This window comes from Tinamus guttatus, unplaced genomic scaffold (assembly GCF_059628265.1).
Source record: "Tinamus guttatus ecotype Peru unplaced genomic scaffold, ASM5962826v1 Tinamus_guttatus_pri_ptg000287l, whole genome shotgun sequence".
Classification (NCBI taxonomy): domain Eukaryota; kingdom Metazoa; phylum Chordata; class Aves; order Tinamiformes; family Tinamidae; genus Tinamus; species Tinamus guttatus.
The window spans coordinates 5,874,842-5,895,373 of NW_028288821.1; the positions used below are offsets into that span (position 1 = coordinate 5,874,842).

General features: G+C 41.1%; 1 protein-coding gene across 2 annotated transcripts in view; it reads left to right on the plus strand.

The window, feature by feature from the left end:
- AMMECR1 (AMMECR nuclear protein 1) overlaps positions 1–20,398 on the plus strand; it is an 88,898-nt gene extending 68,500 nt beyond the window's left edge. For both annotated transcript variants that reach the window (XM_088527581.1, XM_088527580.1), the window contains 4 exons: positions 8,771–8,885; positions 15,507–15,597; positions 17,362–17,458; positions 19,295–20,398. In XM_088527581.1, the coding sequence (XP_088383707.1) occupies positions 8,771–8,885; positions 15,507–15,597; positions 17,362–17,458; positions 19,295–19,409 (418 nt within the window). In that variant the 3' untranslated portion in view covers positions 19,410–20,398. The remainder of the gene's footprint in view (positions 1–8,770; positions 8,886–15,506; positions 15,598–17,361; positions 17,459–19,294) is intronic.
- Positions 20,399–20,532: the final 134 nt, after the last annotated feature.

Consider the following 20,532-nt stretch of genomic DNA (forward strand, 5'->3'; position numbering starts at 1 on the left):
GATTTCTACTTTAAGGCCATAACAGTACATGCCAAAAAGATCTTCCTGAACTTTAAGGGCTTCTTGCCACAAGCTTTTATTGCTTCCTAAATATGCTATAGCAGTAAGAAAGAGAAATGAGTTCAAGGTCTAGTGTTATTGTAGCATGTTGATAAACTGAGTTTACTTGGAAGCACCAGGATTATGGTGGAATATTTCTCTGAGTAGCTGTCAGAGCAGCCGAATAAACTTGTTATTCATTGCTCCTCACAAAAGCTCTGTTTAAATTTATGGAAGCCTCAACTTTCATAGTTTCCATGGTTCTGAGTGTTTGTGGGTTGCTGGGGTTTTCCTTTTTTTTCTTTTTTTTTCCTCCTCCATTTCTGTAACAGTGAAAAGTGAGGAGGAGGTGGTTCATTTTTGTCTAGTATTTATGCAGTGCTGCCAGGCCCAGCCGCTGCCACCTGCAGCAGTGAGAGGCCGTGGCCGTTGCGCACGTGGGCATCGGCTCCACGCGCAGCTGCTGCCAGCGCCTGCAGGCCTGTTAATATAAACAACTGGGAAACGAACTATGGCTCTCCTGTGGAGAGAGACAAGAAGGTCCTAGGGCCACATCATGGCCCTAGCACGTTCCTACCAGCACGGCTTGACTTTTATTTGCACGTCTGGATGGCCAAAGATGTGCACTGCACACAAGCAGTGGTGAAGGTTCAGTTGAAGCCATTAATTCATTTTTCACTTGTGACTCCAGTCAATATCAAACTCGCTGCAGTGTATCACAACTGTCTCTCTTCAGGTTGTTATCAAATACCCTCAGGTGCTTTGTTCTGCAGAAGCTGTGGTATTTTTTCTTTTTTCTTAAGCAGCTCTTAGATTTTGAGGAAAAAAATTATCAAGATGGTTAGGGGCCTCGACTTAAACAAACTCTCTAAAGATAAAGTTTTTAGGTCTTTAGACATGTGTCTCAAAAAGCTTTGAAGCTAAAACATTTCGCCCCCAGGTACCAGTATCCGGGTGGGAGACGAAGTCAGAAAGCTACTGAGGTGAGCAATAAAGGTGGTTCTCCTTTTTGGTAGGTTGCTCTTTTGCCTAGAAGTCCTTTTCTTCCTTGTCACTCAGCAATTTGAAACCGGTAATAAGAACTGTGCATATTGGTTTGTCCTTCAGAATATTCTGTGGAAACCCAAGTTTCTCAAAGGGGAATGCTTGAAACAGAGCACTGCTCTCATCTCCTCCTATTACTTAGCCTACTCTTACAAATGATGGACACTGAGATATTTGCTTTTAAGCAGTGTGTTGTATTAATCTGTTTTCTTGCTGTATTCTGCAAGCTGCAAGATATTTGACAATACCTAATACTACATAACTCTAATAATAATGGAAAAAAAGGTAAATGTACACCAGCCAGTTACAGATATAGATATGTGTGTGCATGCACTGGCTGAGTATTGTGTGTCCTGTTGCTAGTGAAACTTTGCAGGTAAGCTGCCTGTGAACAATTTCCACATATTATTTTTGTAGATCAGAGATGCCAGATCACTGTTTAGTTTCTCCTCCCCGCAGCGCTGCCATTACCTGCTGCCCTGGACTGGTGAAGTAGGTTAGGGACCTAAGAGTGATGTTGGCACCGAAACCTGGCGAACTGCCTCTCTCCCTTCCCTTTGTGCCTGGCACTTAGCAACCTAATGTGCAGGAAGTTAAAGTGTTTTCTTTCCTTTTCTACCTCCCAACCGTAAGGGAGGGGTCAGGAAAAACACGTCATTCCCAGTTGTTTTGTTTCCTGGAAAATCTGTGGTCTGACCAAAAAAAGAAGAAGAAAATAAGACAATATAAACTCACTCTCTTCCTTGCATTCAAGTGAGCTGGTGATGGGTGTAAATCACGCCTTGAAATCTCTGTTTGTGTTGGCAAATTTCTGCCAGCCATAAATAACAGTTGTTGGAGGGCTGTCGTGCGGCTCCGGCTGGCTGCGCGCGCCGCAGGCTGAGTCTGTGTTATCCATCATCATCACACGCTCCGAGGAGGAGCACGCTCTGCCCTGAGTTCTCTTGACGTAAAATTAATTGCAGACTGTGACTTGGAAGCTACTAGCTTCTTTAGTCCCTGCTGTTATGATAGCTGATCTTCATTAGAAAAAGATTGTGGTCCTGCATAAGATCTCTAATTTCTTCCTGTTGCTGAAAAAATGAAAAAGTAAAAATCTCAGTTACTTTCTCTGGCTAGTAACCTTGCAAAGGAAAACCCAATAAATACTTTTTCTGTTTTTTTGTTTTTGTTTTGAAATCATGGCACCAGTGTCTCTTGTTGCTGTTGCATCTCTTTACTGTGCTCTAAAATCCAGCAAGTTAGCTGCTCATTGCTTTCAGGTTGTTTTGAATGAACTGAAGAGCAATATCTAGACCCTTTGGCTCAACGTTTTGCCATGACCATTTCTTTATAAAAATATTTTCTAGGATCATTCCAATACATACACTTTTGGCAGTGTAAGAACAGCGAGGCTCGAGGTGATGCTGGCTGTGAGAGGGGCTGGGATTTTGGAGCAGATGGACCTCAGGCACAGGACTTAACCAGTTGCAAACATAGTGCCAGGGTAATATTTATCAAAATAGGGTAGTCGTGTGCAATCAGATTTTTAACTTTTTTTTTTTCTTTTTGTATCTGTGCTGAGGGGATTTAGGGAAATGTCAAGTCATTGTGATTTGGTTTAGTTGTACTCAGTATTGGAAGTGGTTTAAGGCAAAATTGGCTATGGCAGAGTGAACTGTAATAGCAATTGAAAGTGCGTGTGTGTATGTGCAATATAGATAGATATATAGCTGGATTAATTTCCTCAAATGTATCACTTCTATTTTGATGGATCCTTGGGGAGCCACGTGCCTGCATTGCAGGCTGAGCACAGTGTGCGAGAGGCTGTCGCGCCAAGTGGGTTTTGAGGGCTCGGAGCCGTTGGGTCCCGTTGTTTCCGCTGGCTCACGGTGTGGGCCATGGCTCACACGGTGGCTCTGCCGAGCCTTACTGAGGTCGTGCCCAGTGCTCGAGTGTTTCCTTTGCTGCTTCGGGGTTTAAGCTCTGAGTGCAACTTCCAGTGACCTACGCAAGTCCATTTCATTTTGCCCAGCTCCTGTATGTGCTTGAGCTGGGCAGGGGTGATTGTCCACTAAGAAGCAGAGACGAGTGAGAATGTTGTTTCCTTCCTTGCTGCTTGTAAAGCTTCTGTGTCAGAAAACTTTGTAAAGGACCTTTTGAATTCGGTCATTAGGATGCACCTTTAAACTGAGTGATGTAACTTCATTCCTGTTCCTTCTTTCTGTATTATTGCTTATTACCAAACAGCCACATCATATTTAACGACATTTAAGGGGTTGCTAAAAGTTGAAGCTGTTTTGTGATTTCTGTTTCCCCCCTCTATTTATAGCATTTCTGTAGCCTACAGAAATCACAGATGGAAAGCATGGTGTTGCATTGCATTTTGATTCACCCAGGTGGACTATTTTTCCAGGTGATTCTGAGAGCTTCCAAGGAGGACTTTTTCAATGTAACAAGGTGTAGTCCTAAGAAATAAAAACTTTAATCTTATTTATTGCTAAATTTCATTCCATTAGTTGCAGTAGTTCTAAATATTTTGAACAGTTGTCCCTTTGTGAAGCATCTTCAATGTCTTTAAAGTGTATCCCAAAATAAAAAAGGGAGAGTGTAGAATGGAACATAATATTATTCAAGAAGAAATTTTTGGAGAGCTTATGGACAGATGAATTGCATTTAAGTAGAAGCTGAGGTTTGTGTAGTGTGACTCAACTTAAAAACTGACAGCTGAGTAACACCATGTTTTCTTCACTGGATCTGTCTTAGTAGGACACTCACGACTGCATAAATATAACTTAGTTTAACTAGGAAGGCTGTGCATGTGCGTGCATGCATTTTGTCTTCTAAAAATAGTTTTCTTTGAACAGGGTTCAACTTTGCCTGCTTCATTTTTAACATGAAGCAGGACTCCACACAGAAAAACTAACGTCCTTGTATTGGGCAGCTAGAGTTCCTCTTGCTGGGCACTGCTTCTTTTCAGCTCTGCAGTATGATGTACTTGAATTTACCTGGCACAATATGTGCAAATTAATTCTGGGCATTAAGGAGTAGAAAAAATGTGTTTATTTTCTTTAACAGTTGTTTTGAATTCTGTCTGTTGTTTCCCAACATAATTTGCCAACTATTTCTACTTCACCCTCCTTTAAATATAAGAGAAGAACTGTTGCCTGAATGTTTTTTTCAACATGTTATTTAATGCGCAGGTCTTTGCTCCAAATGGAGTGCTTTTATCTTTCTAACAGGAAGCGTAAGAGAAGAATGCGGCTTTGGTTAAGATTACAAAAATGTGCTGTAATCCAGCAGAAGTAATGCTTCCATCAAATAACCCACCAAAGAATCCTATACAAATCAAGATTGGCTCTGTGCCAATCAGTGACTTTTCACTGCCAATACGGTGACTTTTCAGTGTGAACAACTCAGCTTAGTAATGAATTTTTGTGAAACCAGGAGCCTGTTGTCTATTATAATCAGTCACCAAGGGATGTATTACCAGGACAAACAAGGCAAAAATGACCATTTACATATGTGTATCTCTGTATAATGTATTCGGGGTTTGATAAGTACCAAATTGCTGTCTCTAGAAACCAAAATTCTCTTCCCAGAGCTGGAACAACAAAAGTAAAGCTCGTGCAAACTTGCTTTTGCTCAGCAAGTGTGGGATGCCAGATGTCGGAGGGCAGTGAGTACACAGCTGTACCTAGATCACATTGCTCAGGGCAGGGTTGTTAAGTTTAAGATCAATCTCTTAAATCTGACACCTGGTATATTTGCTTGACTGTACAACTTTTGTAGACATTGTAATTAGCCAACAGAGTAGTTGGTTTGTTCTATATATTCTGTGTAACTCAGTATAAGTTAACACGTTCTTGTTGGCCTTTCGGTACTTTTTGTTCTACTTGTTGATTCTTGGTCTGCACAAATTTCTCCACATCAATTTTGGTTTTAATTATATAGCATTGAAGATGAAGTTGTTTCAAAAGATGAAAACAAATTGTAATGTGAGATCTGGAGACAGGGAGAAGAGGGATACAATAACAACAGTACTCTATACCAATGAGTAATATACCAGGCACAGTCACTTCCCAGACTTTTAATCAAATTTCCGATCAACTCGTTCTGCCGGCTAGTTCACTTCTCCTTGGCAGCCGTGGTGTTAGCGCAGGGTATGTGCGTGGAGCATGTAGCCATGCAGGTGCCGAGGAGCAGTTTTTCAGCAGGCCCTGCAGATGAAATAAACGGGGCAAGTGGGAAGGAAGTGCTTCAGGTAGAACTGCAATGGCAGTATGGTTTGCAGGCAGTGTGCTAATGCAAGGCAGCTGCACGAAAGCAAGTGGCTGTTGTTACTGAGTAAAGCAGTTGGCCGCTCCAGCTTGTTAGCTCCAGAGGTAAGTGCTGGTGCATAGCTCAACTCTGTGAAGCAGAGCAATATTGCTCATCGTGTGTGCTTGAGGCTTTGTTGCCTTCGTATGTGCCTCTCTGCTTCCTCTGTATTCACGTGAAAGTTTCGTATCGCAGATTTTTATCGATGTTCAAATATGTCATGATTCACCTGTCTTCTTTCAGACTGTTATCAGCATGTTTGAGCAGGCTAGCTAAGAGGTGGCTTCCTTTTGTGATATATCATAGAATCATAGAATGCTTAGGGTTGGAAGGGACCTCTAGAGATCATCTAGTCCAACCCCCCTGCATACGCAGGGTCACCTAGAGCACATGGCACAGGACTGCGCCCAAGAGGGTTTTGAAGATCTCCAGAGAAGGAGACTCCACAACCTCTCTGGGCAGCCTGTTCCAGTGCTCTGTCACCCTCACTGTCAAGAAATTTTTCCTTAAGTTCCTATGGAATTTTTGGTGTTTCAGTTTCCGACCATTTCCTCTAGTCCTATCAGTGGCCACCACTGAAAAGAGACCATCACCGTCCTCTGCACTCCCTCCCTTGAGGTATTTATATACACTGATTAGATCCCCTCTCAGCCTTCTCTTCTCCAGGCTGAACAGGCCCAGCTCCCTCAGCCTCTCCTCATAGGGCAGATGTTCCAGGCCCCTGATCATCCTCGTGGCCCTGCGCTGGACTCTCTCCAGCAGCTCCACATCCCTCTTGTACTGTGGAGCCCAGAACTGGACACAATACTCCAGATGTGGCCTCATCAGGGCTGAGTAGAGGGGCAGGATCACTTCCCTCGACCTGCTGGAGACGCTCTTCTTAATGCAGCCCAGGATTCCATTGGCCTTCTTGGCCACGAGGGCACACTGCTGCCTCATGGTCAACTTGTCATCCACCATGATATATATATATATATATATATATGTGTGTGTGTGTATGTTTATATTGGTAGTACTTCAGAGGTGCTTGCAATTAAGCATGGTTTCTCATCCAGTTTGGCCAATATAGCCAAGAGCTTATTTAGCAGCTGGGAATTTACCTGAGACTTGCTGTTAATGTTCCTGGGTTCAGTATGTTAAGTATTTCTGCCTAAATTGAAGGTTGTATATTTATATAGTAAGGGAATATTTTTCATGAAAAGATAGTTGCATGAATAATGAAAAATAGGTTTAAACAAGTATAGGCAGTACCTGTTGGCTGTACATGTTGATCTCTTGTTCCAAGACACAGTGCAAGGGGAAAAGTAATTTTGGTTCCCAGCAGTTGCAAAGGCAACTGTGCAAACTGGAATATGTAATTTGTTAAATAAATAAGCCTGTCTCAGACAGCTTTTCAGTAGTGTATTCAAATAGATTGATGATATGATAAAGGTACAGTATGTCTCAGGGAAATTAGAAATTTGAATATAAGCAAACTTGAAGGAGTGGTGGATTTTGTTTGCATAGCATTTGTTGCAACCAGAACATCCATTTAAAAAAGTTTCTGAATATAACTTTTCCGTTTTTATTAAAAGGTGTTGTGAAATATCAAGAGCATGTACCCATGCACTTTATTTAATAAACCTATGGAGAGGTGGAGGCTCAAAATCCCTAAACTGTTAGTAGCTGGATTCCAGGAGATCTCTCCAGGAAAGTGATGTCCTTGGATATTTAGTGTTTTGTTTACTCTTACATTCATTACTTCTGGTACTTACTGTTGGTTACTACTTGATACTGGCCTAAATGGACTTCTGGTTTGAGTTGGTACAACTGTCTTTTTGCTCTGAGTGTCCTTTGCTCCCAAATACTGGGCAGGGGAGACCCACTGGCCACCACATAACTATACAATGAATTTGTCCCCCCAAATTATATTCTTTATGTGAAATAACACAGTGTGAAAATACCAAAGCTTGGAGAAGGCCCCTAGTAATTCTAATATTACATTCCTTTTTTGCAATCACAGCATCTTGAAAGAAAGCCTTTTCCTCCAAGAAGCAAAACAGGTTCTGTTTAAATTATGCAGCGCGTGGCATTGGTCCACGATGGCACGTTCCTTCTGGATACACGTGTGATGATCTCCTCTAGCTTAGACTTGTGTTTTATTTCCTGTATGCTTTATCATGTGGTCAGCTCTAATAAAATCAAGTTGTTCCTCATGCCAACCAACTGTATCTGATCCTGGAACCTCAGCCATATTCTGAACACCGTGGTCTTGACTGGAATCGCAGCTGATAGCAACATCTGGCTGCAGCTGGGACACAGGGATAGCATCCGTTAGATGAAGCAATGAGACACTTAAGAACTCGGTAGGACTTTGCAAGCCTCTTAATGTTTCTTCTCATTCGCCAAAAGGGTCAGTAAGCGGATTGCTTTTGCTTCTGTTGGACGTGAGGTGATCGTGTTCATGTATGACTCATCCCAGCCCTTAAAGAGACTAAGAAATGATGTGATCCCAGGCTCACTTTAACTTCCCCCTTCTAATTTAATGGGTTCTTGAACCAAACTTTGGTGAAAAAATTCTTACAAACTTTTTTATTCCTGGTACTGCTTACTGTGGCTCTGCTAAGTGTTTGCTTTGTCGGGGAGCTTTGGTGTATGTGGGTATAATTTCTTTGAGTTGAGTTTTACCCCATTAGTTGTGTGCTTACCTGTATAACAGTACCGTAGCGTGTGGCTTAGCTGTTGTGGGCTTCCGTGTTACTAATCATCACCTCTGCTTTGCAGAACAGCTTCAAGCCCTGCGGGCCAGCAGGCGGTGTTACCTCTCAATATTTGTACCTTTTTATATTCAACTTTGCCGATAAACATGAATATGCCTCTTTTTTTAGAGAATGTTGTGCTTTATCTTTTTTATTATTATCTCTTGATTCATTAAATAAGTGCTACAGTTTGATTGCTGCATTACTCATTGGATGATTTGCAGGCTATAGAATTTCCCCCGCTGTTCGGTGTTTTAGAGTTTAACCTTTTTGATAGGGGTATACTAAAGTTCATGAGGAAGGGCTGTAAAATGTATTTTCTTTTTTTTTTTTTTTTTTTTTTTTTTTTGTTAATAAGATTGTCACAGTAGCAAAGTAAGCTCAGGTAGAAACGATGGCTTAGAGCGCCTATTGCCTGGCCAGCCAAGAAACCTGATGCAGACATCTAAAGAAAGAATTTGGAATGTTATTGAGTGTATTATTGCATTGGCAGCTGAATTATCCGAGTGGTCATCACTTCATCAGGTTTCTGATTTTTTGTGGGTCGTTTTTTGTCCTTTATACTTTTCATTTGGCTGATTAGATCCTTCAGCTTTAACAAGAAGGGGGGGAAAAAAAAGGCCTTTGAAATTCTGTTTTGTCTTCAACAGTGCCCTTAAAGATAGTCGTTTCCCCCCAATGACGAGGGATGAGCTGCCACGGCTTTTCTGCTCAGTGTCTCTGCTCACTAACTTTGAAGATGTATGTGACTACATGGATTGGGAGGTAAGGATTTCAGATATCCTTTAAGAAAATTACTTTGATACCATAAGCCCTTGTATAGCAACAGGCACAACATTTGAATTTTCTGAATATATTTGCTGTGGTTGTCATTGTTTTGCAACCTGTGTATAGATGCAGGAGATTATTTTGGTAAGATTGCCATCATCTTGGAAGTCTGAGTGATGCAATTGGAATACAGTTGTTTTCATGCCCACTTACATGATGAAAATAGTGGCCTGCACAGCTGATTTTTGCCTTAAGACTCCATAATGCAGGATATCGTGTGACTGATGATGTCCTTAAATCTGTCTTGTAGCATAGCTAGCTACAGAAACCTAGTGGGTCAGTCCATTGAGTCGGGAAAGAGCATTTACTGGTATGAAGCTAGTAGCCTGATGTGTGCTTCAGAAATGCACTGCAAAAAAATAAAATCCCATGTCAAACTATCTCATTTAGCTTGCAGGAGCAAGCAAAGTCTTTGCTTTGAGTATGACTGGCCTGCACAGAGTCCACAAATTCTTTACAGAGTTAGGCCAAGTAAATCATTGCTCTATTTTTTGTTTGCTAGTTATGCCTGGAGCAGAATCTGTTTTACTTGCTTGGTTCTAGGAAACCTGTGTGCATTCTCTTGGGAGAGCAGCATAAAAGTCACAGGTGAAGAAGCAAATGTTGCTTTTAGAGTTATGTCTGAGAAAGTATCCTGAAGCAAGTGTTATTCTCTATTCTTATGCTCTTTCCCTCTGCTCCTGTTTTTGTTACCAAAAAAACAAGTTATAGGACTTTAAGTGAACTTTTTATCTCAGCCACTATGATTTTTTGTTGCTCTTTTTTATAAGAGCAGATGTTTTTTTTTAAAAAAAAAAAAAAAAAAAAGATAGAAATTGTCATATATGACAGTGGGAACATGTCATAATACCAGAGATGGCGCAGATGCCACACAAGTTCCAGTATTGCCCTTTAATGACAGCTTAGTCCTACTAAATACCTCTGATGTTGCGCATATACAACAAAAAAAAGCATTTTGCATGGGAAATGTTCACTGTTAAAATGCTAAGGGGCCCTGCTGAGGTGATCTTCAGCCATAACTTTAACAATATTTGTTTTATGGTCTTTGAAAATTGAATAAAAGCATATTTTTTGTTAAACTCATCCTGACAAAGACTGCTGATCTGATTGCTCCTGCAGAATACAAGGAATGTAGGTTTCCTTGGGGATTAATCACCATTTTAATCATAAACATTACTTAATGTCAGACAGAAAAATAATCCTGAACTCAAACTTTGGCTATGTTCTGAACAATAAGTAGCTTTTCTTCAGGGGAGTCATTTATCTTGTCTCTGGGCCCTAAAATTACCTGTATGTTTTAAACAGGTTTTCAACTATTCAAAACTATGATGAGTTCTATTTTTAAACCTTAAAGACTAGACTTCCTGGTTTGCTGGGTTAATTTTTAGTGCTTATCATAGTGATGTTTTAGATGTAACAATTAAATTTACTAAAAATTAGACTATCTGTAGAAATGTGAGGTACCAGGTAATATTTAGCTTTTTCCATGGTATATAGTACTAAAAGTATTATTTAATGCTACTTAATTCTCTCAATAATAAACTCCTAAGATGACCAAAATACTCATCCTTAAAAACAAGAAACTAAAATCCAAGCTCAGAAAATCTTCTCTCCCTTGAAAAGACGGGACCTTAGCTTTGTTCCTGGGAGACCATCTCTTATTTCATAACTGCAATGTTTCTGTGAAACGGATGATTTTACTTTCTACATTTTACAGCAGAATTCTTCAGAATTCAACAACCAGGGAGACAAATTTATAAAACTTGAAACTTTAATCTACGGAGCTTAATACAGAAATGTAGTTTTTTCTCATTTAACTTCGGCAAAAAGTCCCGTTTTGGCATCTCAAGATTTTTCTTACAGGAGAGGCCAAACTCATTGGGGAAATTTGGAGGGGTCAAAAGTAGTCTGTGAGTTATCCATTTGCTTGGTCACTCTCTCCTATTTCATTTAAAGGTTTTTAATACTAGACTTTTAAAGCCTTTAGCAAATTGCTACCTCTCCCCCCCCCCCCCCCACCATTGGGCACAGAGGTTGCCTTTTTCATGCTTTTTACTTTCTTTTTTTTTCTTCCCAGATTAAACATGCTTCTGTAGTGATTGTATCATATATAGATTGTATCATAGATAAATAACGTGCAAGGTTTCCATGCAAAATGGGGAGGTGGGGGGAATAAATAAATATGAAGGAGAGAATTTATCATTGTTAGTCCTTAAAAGAATGATTCACCGCTGTTTGTGCCCCTGTCAGTGAGAGCTTATGTCATCCGTGTTTCTTTTAAGGGAGCTGCAGTTATGCAATGTTAATGGCAAAAAGACATTTCAGGATGGCTAGAATATGACGTAAAGAGAGATTCTGCATCTGCCGTCTGGTATAATGCTAATTTCCAGATCATCCTGAAAAGCATCAGCCTGGTTAGGAGACCTTGCTTCTGTAGGTATGCTACTGATGATCTTGTGGGAGCTAATTCAGCAATTTGCTGACGGAGGTCAGAATAATTCAAAATTGCAGGTTCAGACAACCTGTAGTGCTCTGGCGCCTAGGGACAAGATCATTTGAAGACATGGCTCAGGAGTGGCCTCTCTATCCTGAAGCAGAGTGAGAGCTCTTCCTATCTCTGAACTGTTTGCCCAAATGGAAGAAATGAGTATTTCAGTTGCACCAAGCAATGAGAGATCCTGTAGATGCAGGGCCTACAGCCAAGTAAATAGGAGGCATGAGTGAATTGACTGTCATTAGCTCCCATATGATTTTTCAAATTGCTGCCATTTTCAACTTTTATAAAGGTTTGTATTTTCTCCTTGTTGCTTTCAAAAGACCATTTCAGCACAGTGGGTTTTGAAGACACTTCCTAAAACATAATTCAGGTTTCTCAGTTACCTGTGCATGTGTGTGACGGGCTCTGTGCGGCACCACTGCCCACCTGGGGGCTTGGACAGCCCAGGAGCGTAGGAGCTGCCAAACAGAGCTGTGAAATCATTTTGCTGTGGTCCAGCTGATGATGATGATAGTGGTGAGTGTCACAACCTTTCCATCACCACAAAATGGGCTATGTGATTGACTCTGGGATACATCCTGCTTCCTTCCAGGCTGCCAGGGGTTTGAGATCCCAGGAGCAGCTGAGACCCTGCGTGCTCGTGCCCTGCACCAAGTCACCAGGTGCCAGCTTGGGGCTCCAGGCTTGGCTGCAGGGCACCTCATGAGGGCAAATAGGTGCTTGTATCTCTGATCTCCACCAGTTTATCTTCTTCTGTACAAATACAGAAGAAAAGCAAAGTGCTGCTTTGACTTCTCTGTCTCTGTTGATCTTATGTTATTGTCAATGAGCACCTGTTGTTACTTTATCCCTTTTCTCACTTATTTCACTAAGGTTTTACCTTGTGCAAAAGCACGGACTCTATCTGGTTAATTCAGGATCCCTTCTCTCCAATTTTCTTATTGCAGAGTCACAAGGCATTGTAAGTGTTGTAAAGCCTTGTAAGAGTAAACTTTTTAGAAGACATGATTATAGTTCCTGTGGGGTAATAAATAGCTAGAATTGATCAGCTGTTGCTGCTTCAAATACTCGAAAGAGCTGTTTGCCCTTAAGTTGCTTTTCTTCAGTAAAATAAATCTGCAGAGTTGTACATGCTTGTACTGTTGAGACCAAAGCCTGTATGTGCTGGTTTAAATATTAGCTTGAATAGTTGTAGCCAGTAATGATGCCCGAAAGGTACCTTTTTGTTGTTGCCAAGGGTTGACATTTAAGAGTTGTGGGACATTTGTTCCCTTCTTCCACTCCACTTCCACACACTTGAAAAGGGCAGCAACTTTTACTGCCTGTTCTCTTAAAACAGAGAGGAATAGTCTTCATCTCTGTATTTTATACCCTTTGGGCAGTATTCAGTGAATCCACATATGTAAATAAATGATTCATTTAAGGGGGAAGAAAAAAAAAGGCAGAAAAAACATGTCAAGAGTTGGAGAGCAGCCACTTGCATCTGTGATTAAACCAGAATTCAATATTAAAGAACATCAGAATGAAGGCAGTATCTTTGTTACAAATTTGATGCTAAAAAGTTGCCAATTTCAGCTAATAAATAGTGGTTTCAGTTTCTAGTATGTGCTAGTATTAATTTATTCTGAAATGTTCCATTTCTGGATAAGTTTGTGTAATGCAGTACTAGTTGAAGTAAATGAAAGGGAAGCTATTCTGCATGTTATCAGGAAGAATCCCATACATGCTACAGACTAATTTATTGCTTGTACATCTTTATAGCTTATTGCTGTTCAAAACCTGAGCTTATAAGCAGTGAACTGGTAAAAGGATCAGCTTTAACCCAGAGCAATTCCCAGCCGACAGTCTCATGCAATGGGTGCCATTTCTTCCCCTGAGTCTTGCTGGGACATGGCTGCAAGAGGAGGTTTGTAACCCTGCTTGGAGCTTTGAGGAAGAAGCAGGCACTGGAGCTGCAGCATTCCAAGCTTAGGTCTCAGTGTGGGTCTGGGATGAGCTTGGTGTTAGCCTGGCTGGTATGTACGGTCAGCAATACCCATCCAGAGACAGGGGCAGTTGCCTGAACAGTAAATGAGGTGTGTTTCTTTTCCCTATCCTGAGAAAAAATGGTACATGGTAAATTTTTAGGTCTGGTCCTCTTGCCATACTAATAGCTAACTTTAAATCAAATTGCCTGTGTTAATGATTTGTAAACTTTTAGAAAATGCCTAAGCAAAATATTGGATCAGTATGGAAACTGTCAGTCCTGTATTAGCCTCCACTTTGCTACCTGCTTTGATGGAAAGCAAAATCTGAGGTTGTGTTGAGTTCACTTCAAAAGTAAAATAGAAAAACGAAATTTCATATGCTCCTCAGATTTAGTGAAAGATTTGTATGTTTGAATCAATGTAGCCTCTGGACCCGGTTTTAAGTAATCTCTGGCTTCTTGTACAGGGTGACAAGATGTTTAGATCCAACAGTATTACTCTATCCTATAAAACCCTGTAGAGATGTTTCTCTTGGAACAGTCTGGCTGCTGCCTTTTTGGCTGTCTCCTTGTTTGGCTTCCCACACATGGGAAAGGCATCCCCTGCTCGCGGGGCAGGTCAGGAGCAGGAGGAACGCGAAGCTTCACAGCGCAGCAGGATCCGAGTGTGCTCGTTGCCCCGGTTAGATGGTCATGGGCAAGATGGGGCTGGGACCCATCCTATCTGCAGAAGAACAGGCTTGCTCAGCTTGTTTTTTGCCCTGCACAGATGTTATTCCATGCGTACTTGGCTGAGATGCAGTTCCTACCAAATCAGCAATTTTAATTAATTTGAGAAGCGTACCACAGGCTGGGTGCAACTAAGTCCTGGGCTGAGCCTGGCAGGCAAGCCGGTTCTAGGCTGGATGATGCCTTTTAGACATGACGCTGCCTTTCTCTTCCCACACGAGAGAGAAATATTGTTGGGAATGTCCCAGGAGTCTCTTTGGGAAGCACAAATAAGTACATTTAAGTTGCCATAACTGAGCCCGTGCCATATTCTGGGCAGCCTATTTAACTCTGGCTTACGCTTGCCATTGAGCAAGTGGTTGTGTAGAGCTTTTCAAATGTGCCCTGCCTGCTGCTGGCTGTCGGGCAGCTAGGGTAGAATAGATTGTCACAGGGAAAAATCTTGTAGCCATTATGAGGCAAGTGATTAATGTTATGCTCAGAAACAAGTGTGATAACTAAATAAAGTTATACTCCTTAAAACATAAATTCATTTCCACATGCACTCGGGAACTTCAGTATTTCAATAGAAATACAGTCCGAGTTATGTGGGTAGGAAACTCGATTGCGAGGCTGCTAACGCACGTAGCTCACGTGTGGTCGCAGGTGCCCTGCGAGGGGAAGGTGCCTCGCGCCGCGCTCCTGGCTCAGCACCCTCGCACCCTGCACGTGGGGCTTGAGCACCCCCAGCAGAGGTGCCTGGCCGCTTTTCCGTGGCCACTGGACTCCACATCGAACCAAGTGTTTCGCTTTCCCTTGGACAGCTTGTGTCCTGCTGGAGTACTTGTTGCTGAGGCAATGGGTGCGTGAAGCTGCCCATCCTCCTGGCGCTCCGAGGGACTTCCTTTGCCTCCCTGCGCCTTCACGGAAACCTTCAGGGCTGCACGTGGCGCTGGCACCCAGACAAGTCTCTCACCGTTAGGTTGTGACTTCAGATGAGATTGTGGCTTGTAACTGAAGCTCTTAGATGTGCCAGCTGTTTGCTTGCCTGGTGGTCCCAATCCACCCAAGTGGCCAGGAGAGCAGCAGTGCTGTGGCCACCGTGGGGACACGAGAGCCCCAAGGCCGCCCTTCTCGGGCCAGAACTGTGGGCTCCGCGCCGTGTGGTGACAAGGACACTCGTGCTGCTGTTGGTTTGCAAGGCTCTCAGGTGGACTAAATTCTTCTCCATACAGTCTTTTGACACTACTATCCTAAAAGGGGATCAACCCACAAAACGTTCGCATTCTGGGCCTTATTGCATTAGAAATTTCTTTCTTTTTTTTCTCTCTCTCTTTTTTTTTTTTTTTTTTTTTTATGCACTAATAAAACTGCCCGTTTCTTGCAGGTGGGTGTACATGGCATTAGAATAGAGTTCATCAATGAAAAAGGATCAAAACGCACCGCCACCTACTTACCGGAGGTTGCAAAGGAGCAAGGTCATTGTTGCACTTTATTTCATATGATCTGGTGAAGATTTTAAACATACATATAAATCTAAAATGCAATATTTGACCTTGCACTGATGTCAGATGATGGAGCAATATTTAATTGTAAGAAAAGACTCTTCTATAAAATGCAAATTAAATGTCTGTATAAATCGATCCCCTTATAGGGATTTCAGTAAATTGTAGCAGTGTGGGGTTTTTTTTGTTTGTATTTTTTATGCAAATCATAAATGCAGTGTAGCTATATGTGGAATTAAATATGGAGTGGGTGGTACAGTGCTATTGAGCATTATTGCCATTTTAAAAGCTGCCAATGTTCGGATATTTGTCATGTTTTGTTAGGAGTGGCTTGCAGAAACTCCCCTGGTTCAGCAATAAGATAGAGATTTGAACAGCCATTTTAGTCCTAAACTTGAAATGCTAAAATTTTCTTCCATCTCACTGCTGCTACTTAATCTTAAAAGCACTGGCTTTCTGAGTTGTTTTGGTAGATAGAAACAAAATGGTTTCATAAGGAAAGCCCAAATAATGTCATTATAAAAGTGTCCTTTTACTAGAGGCACAGACTTAAGCTGATGAATTGAAAGAACTGCCCAGATTAGGCTTGTTGAACAGCAGGCTGGTGTGCTCAGCAGCTAACGTGGACTACTCACTAATGGTTTTTCTCCTGCAGGCTTGACAATATGTCTTGATCTTTTAAATTTGGCATTGTCGGTGTGATTTTCCGTGTTTTTTGTGTTGTTTTTTGTTTGTTTTTACCTCTCTATGTTCATATTTGGTCTGCAAAAGAATACAATGAATACAATCTTCACTAAAGATCTGCTTTAATAAATAATTCTCTCTCTAATTGGTCACTTAAAATTCTAGAGGATTTCTGACTCAATTTTTTTTTTTTTTTGTAATTAAAAATTTGCCAGTTAGAGAAGTGTTTTTGTGAAGACCCTTGATGATCACTTGCAGGAGGTTTCATAAAGGTCAGGAGTTTAGGTAAAAATGTCTAAATAGTCTTAATAGACCATATATAATGATCTGACTCTTCTTGGCACCCAAAATCATTCTGTTGTTTTTTTTCTTTTCTTTTTAATGCAATGACTTGACTAATCACATTGTGCGTTTGGAAATAACATGTCTAACTGCTATCTTGAAGTGTTAGACTTCCATAAATGAATATGTATAAAAGTTTGGAATCACAGAAAAACTTGGAGAACAAAAATAAACCTAAATTCTATTTGTATTTTTATGTATCTTTTTTATTAACCAGCTGCCCATACTATGGTATAGTAATTCCGAAATAGGAATTATCACTGCAAAGTTAATAGCTATTTTTATGGCAGAGTCTAATTTGTAAGTCCTTTGCGTGTGTTCAGCTTATCTTTTAAATTGTATTCCAGACAGAGGTTTAACTTTTCCTAGTGTTGTGTTCATTTTTAATGTTTAAAGTGATAGTGAGACATGATCCTAACTTAACATTTCTGAAAGGTATAATTTTGTATATAACACTCAATCCAGGAAAACTGGGTTATAGTGGGTCCCTGTTTAAAATCAACTGCGAGATATGTGATTGTACAGCAAAGTTGATTTAGAAAAAAATCCTGTGCATCATATTTCGTTCAACTGCCCTTTCTTAGGCAGATGGGAATGTTTTGTGGGTTTAAAGTGAACTTCAGCCAAGGACTTGCATTCTATACTGTTTTTTGCAATATCTGTTCCTATCACTATATTTTTCACTAACTTTTTTGCTGTAAAATTCAACAGGGTGGGACCACATTCAGACCATAGATTCCTTATTGAGAAAAGGAGGCTACAAAGCTCCAATTACTAATGAATTCAGGAAAACCATAAAGCTAACCAGGTATGTGTCATGGGTTACTGCAAATAAATTGCTTTTGTAATACCTTGATATATTTCTCTGTGGTAAGTGATGATTTCAAATGTCAACAGTAACCATTCTTGTATATATTAATAATTGCTTTCTTTCAGCAATAGCTGTGTGGACTTCCAAGGAAAAGGTGCTTGCATTAATTATCATGGGGATTGCTGGCACTAAGTAAGGCAGTACAGGCTGACGTTAAATAGAGGCTGCATGTGTATCAGCCTGCCTGCGTATTTCCTTTCACTCTGTCACAGTAGCACCCCAACTTTGGAAGATCTTGGCAGGGCCTTAGATCTTTTTTTCTGGTGTGTTGACTGGCTGTGGTGGATCTGCAGGGGCTGCCGTCAGCAGGGATCACTTGCCATCGGCAGCTTGTGTCTGTGCGTGCAATGGGCCACTTCTGTCAGGTCCTGGTGGCCCTTGGTCAGGAGCAGCCCTCAGTTCTCCTAGGAAGTATTGCCTCTGCTTTACCTCTTCTGGGGGCATGAGCCAGGTTTCCATCTGCCATCGAGCTACCTGCTTGACGCTGGCAGAGCATTCTCGGTAGCAGAGCTGTGCACCCAGTGCTTGATTTCACAGGATTGCATTGCTGCATTGACTTGATTTTCTAGGATGGCTGCATTTTCTTTCCCATGTCCTTAAGGGAGCAGCTGTGATTCTAGGCAGGCTACCCTTAGCCTGCTTTGACCCATTTACATGCAGCTTCATTAACTGCCAAGCTCACGGTTTAGTTTGGCAGGGGATTTCATTCAGAGACCAGCTTATGCATCAAGTGCAGTGAGTGCCCTGTTCCAGTCACATCAGTTCCATAAGAGCTAAAGCTAAACTCGGTCAGAGCCACAAGCAGTGTTGTATTGGGTGAACGAGGGCTCCCTGGTGCTGTGAAACAGGCACCAAAGCAAAAAGCTGCATCTCTGCAAGGTGTTTTGTTCTGTTCTGCTGACCAAGATGTTTTCCCCAGCAGAGGCTACAGAAGCAGCTGTGTTTGCCACCTGAGCTGCTACAATTGCTGTACCTTAACATAGCTTTGGTGCTGGGTTATGTGCGAGCAGCAGAGGCATCTGTTGTAGCTTCCCAGCCCTGAAAAGGGGAGGAGGCAACGAGAAGGACTCCAGAAAAGAGATCTGACAAACAGGAGGTGCAGTGTTCTTTCTAGGTGGGAGTTGTGGAAATGCAGAATAGCATCGTTTTGTATAGATACGTGATTTACAACTTTGCAGGTGAGTGTAGGTGTCGCAATATTTTCCATGCTGTTGAACAGCCCTGATGCTAAGTTTAACCCAAATGTTAGCTGTTGGGAGCAGGATTCTCCTTTAGTTGTATATAGTCAAAAAAAGGATGCAAGTCCACTTGATAGAGCTGCAATTATTAGAAAAGTAGAATTTGGCAGACAATTAATACGTATTTTAAAAGTCCAGAGATTTGTGGTATGTTTTCCAGGCTTTTTTTCTCCTAGGCCTGGCATAGAGAGCTGGCTGAGGTTATGGGACATTCTCAACAAGTCACCAGCAGTTTATGTTCTTTCTACCTCAAGTAATGTTATAGGTAACAGTTTAATTTGTAACAGTTCTGTATTTTAAAACATCTTTATATAATAAGTTAGGCTGTGACTTAGGTAATTTTTTTAAGAATAACTACCTTGAAAATCAGTGGTGATCTATTTTCTGCCTTTATGCAACTGAGGTTAGTCTTATCCCTAACATGAGAGGTACCAAGCTGTTGTCATTGTTACACACACAACTGGTGCAGTATTTCTAATATTACTCACAGCTTCCTGGTAAAACTTCTTGAATTTGCTGCTTTGCTCCTTTCTAGGTACCGTAGTGAGAAGATGACCATGAGCTACACAGAGTACCTTGCCCATCGTCAGCATCATCACTTCCAAAATGGCATTGGGCACCCCCTTCCACCGTACAACCATTATTCCTGACACTGAGCCGCATGACCAGTCACTGGACCTCTCTGCAGACCTCTTCCCAGGAGACCCTGCCCCTTCTTGGTCTAGCTATCTCTATTACTGTACCATTTTATGATGATAGTTTCCGTTGCCATGTTGAGGCTTCTCCTTAGTTGGTTAAGCTCATTGTGGCAACGGGTGGGAAAACTGCATTATTACAAAGATCCCATACCTTTTTGTTGTTATTTTTTGTTTACTGAGTCACTGCAGATTTTTTTGCAGCATATAGCCCTTGGGATTTTTATGGAATTTTAAATTTCTACTTTATTAACATTGAATTATCAATCAAGACTTTCTGTGACTGTGGATGGAAGGAAAGAGTTTAAGGGTTGCAGTTAGGCATTCTTTGTTCAGAGAAAAAGGCATTTATGGCTTTTACATTAATAGCTGTAGCAGGGAATGAAACATATCAGATTCAGGTATTAAACTAGACAATGAATTGCATCCTCATAACCTTGTTAATAATGTCAGTGTGCACTGTCTCACTCCTGCAGTAAAGGTTTCATGTAGCTAGATACATGATCTTCAGGCTCAGCACACAGAGCCAAAATTTGCAGGGTGACATACAAAAAGCTTTATTTGGGATGAAGAGAAGCTGTTATGTCTACAATGAGAGGTAATGATAACATGGAAGCATTTTCAGTCGTGGCATAACCCATTAGGCTACTAGATCTCCCATCCCACTCTGGGAAGCGAGGGCTCTTCAGCCCTGGCAGGACTAGGCATAGTAATGCAGCAGTAATGAGTCGATGCCTTTCTGAGAATCTTAAATTAGGAGTCACTTTGGGTTTTAAAAACAGGTTGGTGAGTAGCAGATGTCATATTAGGAAGAAAATGGATTTAGATTTTAGTGCCTTTTGACTATGACATAACTATATACTTATATATAAAATTCATAGAAATAAATATAGCAAATGCGCCAGATATTCTAGCAAACTATATTGAGTTCTCTGCTGATCTGGCATCAGGTTTCTTAGTTTTTTTTTTTTTTTCATGTTTTTCTTTTTTTAAGCGATTTTTGGTTTGTTTGTTTTCAGCAAACCTATTTTAGAAGCCCTCCCTCCCTCTTTTTGTTCTTTTTCTTTTGGACTTACTG